We start from the raw sequence: 6,165 nt of genomic DNA, 5'->3' as shown, positions 1-6,165 counted from the left end.
CAATATAAAGCGACAAATTGAACCCTCGACATGTGCCTTATTCTTCAATGTTTTTCAAATCATAAAGAAACCTACAAGTACAAGGATAAAAAACATCACATAAACTAAACAAAATTATCTTAAATTCAATAAAGTTAAATTCAATAAACCCATAGAATCAAAGAAAGACGGAGGGAATATTTTCTCCAAGTTACATAAAATCACCGCAACCTTTTTCTAACTCCATAAGTTTATCAATGTCAAGCATAGCGAGCATATTATGCGAAATAATATACTCAATTACATCAATGGATTCCATATGAGCGAGGGTAACATTTCTCTAAAAAGCAATCGGGATAAGTCTCGCATAAACACATGGCGATCGTGACTCTTCGATGGGTAATTTTTCAATGCATTCATATCAACACATTTTTCCAAGATTAGAAGCATAACCATCTGAAATCTCAAATTCTGAAAGCCATTCACAAATAACCCTCCTCTCGCTCTTTGGTTAAGGTGTATAATGCTTTGGAATAGTCTGACTTGTACTATTTGAAGGAATTGCTATCTCCTTACGGTCGCAAAGAATTCCAACATCTTTCTTGGCCTTAGCATTATCTTTACTCTTCCCTTTCACATTCATCACAGTATAGAAGACGTTGTCAAACACATTTTTCTCTATGTGCATCACATCAAGATTATGCCGGATCAAGTTAGTTTTCCAATATGGTAGATTCCAAAAAATACTTCTTTTCGTCCACTTGTGACTTTTTCCATACTCTGCAGGTGTGTTAATGGGGTCCTCCATGGCCGTTGGGAAAAACATTACTCGATGAAGAATTTCCTCCCCCGACAACATTGGAGATGGATCACTCTTTTCTATTCTTCCTCGGATGAAAGACTTCTTATCCTTTCGGTAGGAATGATTTCGAGGTAAAAATACCCGATGACAATCAAAATAACTTACTTTTCTACCATGTTGTAGGTAAAAAGCATTGGAATTCTCCATACATATTGGACATCCTAATACCCCAGCAGTACTCCATCCTGATAACATTCCATAAGCAGGAAAATCACTAATCATCCACAAAAGTGCAGCCCTCATACAAAAATATTCATCTTTTGAAATATCATAAGTCATGGCACCAACAATCCACAAATTATTCAACTCTTCAATCAAAGGTTGCAAAAAAACATCTATGTTCTTCTTTGGATTTTTAGGCCCAGGACAAATTAGTGATAAAAACATATAAGGACTTTTCATACACATGCCCGGTGGAAGGTTGTAAGGAGTCACAATTACTGGCCAACATGAATAAGTCTTCCCAAATTGTCCATGCGGTGCAAAGCCATCTGCACAGAGGCCCAATCGAATGTTGCGAGATTCCTTAGCAAAATTAGGATAAGTTTTATCAAAATGTTTCCATGCCTCAGCATCGGATGGATGACATATTACCCCATCATTTCTTTCGTGTGTAGCATGCCAAGTCATATGTGTTGCTGTAGCATTAGAAGCATATAACCTTTGTAATCTTGGAGTTAGTGGCAAGTATCTTAGTATCGCATGCTGAAGTTTCTTTTACGAGGCGATTATCGAGCTACACCACGTTGACTCTTCAATTGTTTATACCTTGGCTCATTACGGAAATTTGCAAAAAACTTCATTAGCATCACTCTTCCAGTACAACATGCAACCATTTTTGCAAGCATCAATTTTAACCACAGGTAAACCCAATTCGTTCATAGTTTTTTTCTATGATGATGTAATCGATTGGCATTGTGTTTGTCGGCGGAAGAACCTCCTTAATAGCGGTGACCATGGTATTGAAATTAGCCTCGGACATATTAGCATCGAGTTTGATAGATAACATCCCTAGCAACGAAAGACAACTAAGAGTGATTCTCACAGCCCACATATAGGGGTTGATCAGCAGCTTTTAATATATCAAAAAATCTGTTAGACAATTGACTTATTTCATCACTCTGCAAACCCAAAACTGACTCATCTAATGGTGGTTGCACACTTGGACCAGCTTCATCATAACAATAAGATTCATGCATTGGTGGAACATGAGAACGAAGACAATCATATATCATCCTTTGATCCCAAGTCATCTGCTCATCCTCCTGTGCTATATGATCTAAAGTCTGATCATCAACCTCCTTAAGCTCTTCACTAATTGGGAATACTTCTTCACCATGGCATGTCCAATTCCAATAGCACTCTCTAAACCACCGGCGATACAAATGCAAAGTGATATCATTTGGATGAAGGAATCTCCTATTTTTGCACTTGAAACAAGGACACCTAATATTTTCGCCGTTTTTATATGAGTCATCTTGATTAATTGCAAATTGAATAAATTCATCGACCCCAAGAATGAATTCATTGGTCAATCCTTGTCTTCCTAGTAGATTCCGATTATACATCCACTGCCTTGTCAACATTTTTGTTCCTACAATCATGGATTCTAGTTACTGAACACAAATTCAATAGTCATTGAACACAAATACAGCATTAGACAATAATTAATGAATTTATACACACACACGCTTGCACACCCTATCGCTGAATTCTAGTTACTTCCAAGCATTTATATCAGTTCATTAAGAAATTAGTTGAGATAATGAACATTTCTTTTAGTAGACATGATGGGTAAAAGATAGACTAAACCCCCACTTGTTTTTTCTTAGTTCTTAACATTAATATTTGACTCCATATCTAGATGTGAGTTATTTGCATAACTCTATTACAGCACAGCGCACAAATAAAATAAAATGACACTTTTGAAAAAGTATTGCTAGTGGAATCCGAAATACAAAAAAATGGCATCAAATCAAGAGTTGATCACATGTTACTGACTCAAGATCAAGCTGTATCAAACTAGATACTAGGTCTTTACCTAACACAAGATAGATTTTCTACCACTTAAGTCAACTTCTTTATGAATTTATTAGAACTTTGAAATTATAAATTTATCTATTCAAATTAAATAAATAAAAATGTAACTATGTGAGTGTCTAGTGAAGAGACTATTTATTTTATCTGCCCTACCTTGACCTTTATGCCTAACTTCAAATTTGTCAATACTCCAACGTTAAATTTGTTTTTTTTTTTAAAAATAAACTACAAATAGTAAATAAAATACTTCATATCTGTGAGATGCTTTCTAGAAGATGGTGAAAGACATAGTAATTATACACAGGGACCCACTCACAAAGGAAGGTGCTCCTAAATTTCCATTTCCCCTCCGCACAAACCCTCACCGGCTGTCTCATTCTTTGTCCTTGTTACTCTATTTCAATAAAGAATTACTACTTAGGGCCTAAGTAACTTGACTTTAATAATCCAATTCTTCTACTTACTTTATAAAACCAATAAACAAAGACAGGTTTATATATAATATATATATATATATATATATATGAGAACGTACATGCAATGCATGTATAGATAAAGTAACCAAAGCGAGTGTTGCATTCAATGATACCTTGAACACAAGAGGAGAGACCACCTTGTAAATCAAGCAAGATAAGAAGCATGTGGAGCCACAAAGTACAAGTGGGACATTGCTTATTATTATCAATATTAATTGAACACCAATATGATAACAATAAATGAAAAAAAGGTAAGAGGCCCCTGCATTATTAATTAATATTAATATATTTTTATTTTTAAATATAAAAGAAGAATTAAAAAAATAAATAAAAAAAAAGGTGACACGTTGGGTAGGCAGTATTGCTTCTTAGTTCGTGCTAGACAGGCATTGACGAGCGAAAATATTAAACATTATTACAAGCTTGTATGGCAACAATAATCAGTGATGCATCAGGCTCAAACAAACTTAAAAGAAAAGAAACAAAAGAGGTATGTAATGGAGCATCAGTTCACAGGCATTTGAATGAATAGAATACATTTCGCACCCAGCTCATTCATTCTACAAACCTGGCAACAACACAGGGGGCAACTATGGTGGTGGTTATGGTGGTCGATATGGTGGACGAGCGGGGATACAACAAGGGTGGTGGTGGTATAATTAACTTATCTACTCACGTTAAGGCATTTATAATTATAAGCATGCATCGATATTGTCTCTGATCCCGGATGCTATAATTAACTTATCTACTACTTGTGTGTTTTCTCTTATGACACAGTTGTTTGTTCTCTCCCTCTGTTTCATCTTCTATTATATATATGAATGATCATATGATGTTTTTAAGCTATACTACGCATGTAGTTTCTATTAAAGTCTGACGACCTTGTGTCTTTCTTTCTTCTCTCGCATGTTTGATAAGTATCTTTATCATTTACTAAACTTTGGTCATGTTTTTCTGGATAATTAATTTGTGGAAACTCTATTTCTCTACTACAGGAAAGTTGTTTAATATTTATCATGCAAATTTATATATATATATATATATATATCAATTGAAGACAATGTAAAATGCTTTTTTCTTTCAAATTTTTCCAAAAGTGATGGTAAATCAGATTACTGAACAAGCAGGGGTAATAGCAGCAATATTTATATATACAATAAAGAGAAAATGTCTGTTTCTTGAAAATAACTAACATTAATGGTGGAGCTGGCAGCAGAGGATGCATGGTATAAATAATACAAAGATAGATCCTATGGGCCGCAACTACAGCTACAAATCATCATTCATCAATTTAAAAAACATGAGAATAGTTCATGCTAAATAATTTTTTTTTTTTTTGGTTCTTCTGGTTTTACATGGTTTTTTTTTATTATCTCTAGCTAGTAGGTTATGCAGTACAAAGAGATGGCATTTCTTAGAAGCAAGGGCATAAACAATGAGTTGTGGATGTCTTCATTTCACTTTTGAAAAATCATCTACTAAGATTGAACAATAGAAAGATACCATAATGGAGAAATCTATTGTGAAATTGAAGCCTGAAGAGAGAAAAGCTCCAAAATGCTATAATGCAAGCATCCAACTGACAGCCTGCAAAACAGCAGAATATGTTTAATTGGCATTATGTTAATCAGCTCTAAAAATACAGACTATCATCATAAATTTACAAGAATAGTCTCAGAACAATATGTTAAGAACACCAAGAAAGCTATTTTCATCGCATGGAATGCACAGCTTGGAATCACAATTAAAGAACAAAAAAACAGAGAAAGAAAAAACGCCAAAGAGTTCACCTCCGATCGTACCACCTCTAATCCGCCAGTTCACGCTGATGCTTCCCTTCCTCCTCCGAGCTCCTGCAATGGCCACATAGAAAGGGAAAAACATATTCAAATCCTAAGAAGAACACATTATTCTGAATCTCCTCTGGATTTTAAAGAAAAGAAACAAACTAAAGACAGTGATCTCACTACCAATCGTCACCGATGTTCCTCTTCCTTCCAGCTCCTCCAATGGCAACAGAGAGATATATGAAAAGAAGATTCAAACCCTAGAATGAACACCTCTTCTGAATTCTCCCAGATCTTTGGAATTTCAAAAAAAAAAATAACAAAACAACACCCTAAAGAGCTCACCACCGATCGCATCCGCCCTCGATCCCCCCTTTCACAGTCGCTTCTCCTCCTCCTCGTAGCTCCTCCAATGGCGGCCGAGAGAGAGAGAGAGAGAGAGAGAGAGAGAGAGAGAGAGAGAGGAGCAATGGATGGCGGTGAAAAAGCTTCAATGGGGGACAGGGGTTTTAGGGTTAATGAAATAAATTTTTGTTTTTTTGTTTTTCTTTTTAATTACTATAACTAATAAAAAAATTAATTTATTAAATATTTAATATCTGTGACGTGTCTCTGTTTAATAAAAATGAAAAATTATATTTAATATATTAAATATATTTTAGGCACCAAATACACAATATTAACATATTAATATATTTATATTTTTTGCACTATATTTGATATGGTATTAATAAATTAACATTTTTTTATCGATTATTTGATAGTAGTATTAATATATTTATATTTTTTTATATTTTTAGTAGACTTTATATTTGCAGTATTAATATATTATTATATTTATATTTAGTAGCGATGATTTAGTAACGATTAATATATTAATATATTTATATTTTTATCACTGTATTTTAGGGCGATATTAATATATTTATATATTTATATTTTTTAAGTATTTCTAGTATTTAGTACGATATTAATATATTATTATATTTATATTTAGTCATGATGTTTAGCTATACCATTA

At 33.7% G+C, this 6,165-nt stretch overlaps 1 protein-coding gene across 5 annotated transcripts; it reads right to left on the bottom strand.

Moving 5' to 3' along the window:
- Positions 1–1,858: 1,858 nt before the first annotated feature.
- LOC120268722 lies at positions 1,859–5,638 on the bottom strand. Of its 5 annotated transcripts, none has more exons than XM_039276011.1 (5): positions 5,490–5,638; positions 5,325–5,361; positions 5,148–5,210; positions 4,861–4,944; positions 1,859–2,435 (listed from the first exon to the last, which is right to left on the bottom strand). In XM_039276011.1, the coding sequence occupies exons 1-5, from the start codon at positions 5,499–5,501 to the stop codon at positions 1,870–1,872; spliced, it is 762 nt and encodes a 253-aa protein (XP_039131945.1). In that variant the 5' UTR covers positions 5,502–5,638; the 3' UTR covers positions 1,859–1,869. The 5 variants fall into 5 exon arrangements, 2 of the variants coding, with proteins under 2 accessions (XP_039131945.1, XP_039131946.1); XM_039276012.1 differs by having other exon boundaries at positions 5,328–5,361; XR_005538997.1 differs by lacking the exon at positions 1,859–2,435 and having other exon boundaries at positions 4,860–4,944; positions 5,325–5,404.
- Positions 5,639–6,165: the final 527 nt, after the last annotated feature.

Source organism: Dioscorea cayenensis, chromosome 9, assembly GCF_009730915.1.
Source record: "Dioscorea cayenensis subsp. rotundata cultivar TDr96_F1 chromosome 9, TDr96_F1_v2_PseudoChromosome.rev07_lg8_w22 25.fasta, whole genome shotgun sequence".
Taxonomy (NCBI): Eukaryota; Viridiplantae; Streptophyta; class Magnoliopsida; order Dioscoreales; family Dioscoreaceae; genus Dioscorea; species Dioscorea cayenensis.
Note: the sequence above shows the minus strand (reverse complement) of the source record. Positions and strands in the feature narration are given on the sequence as shown.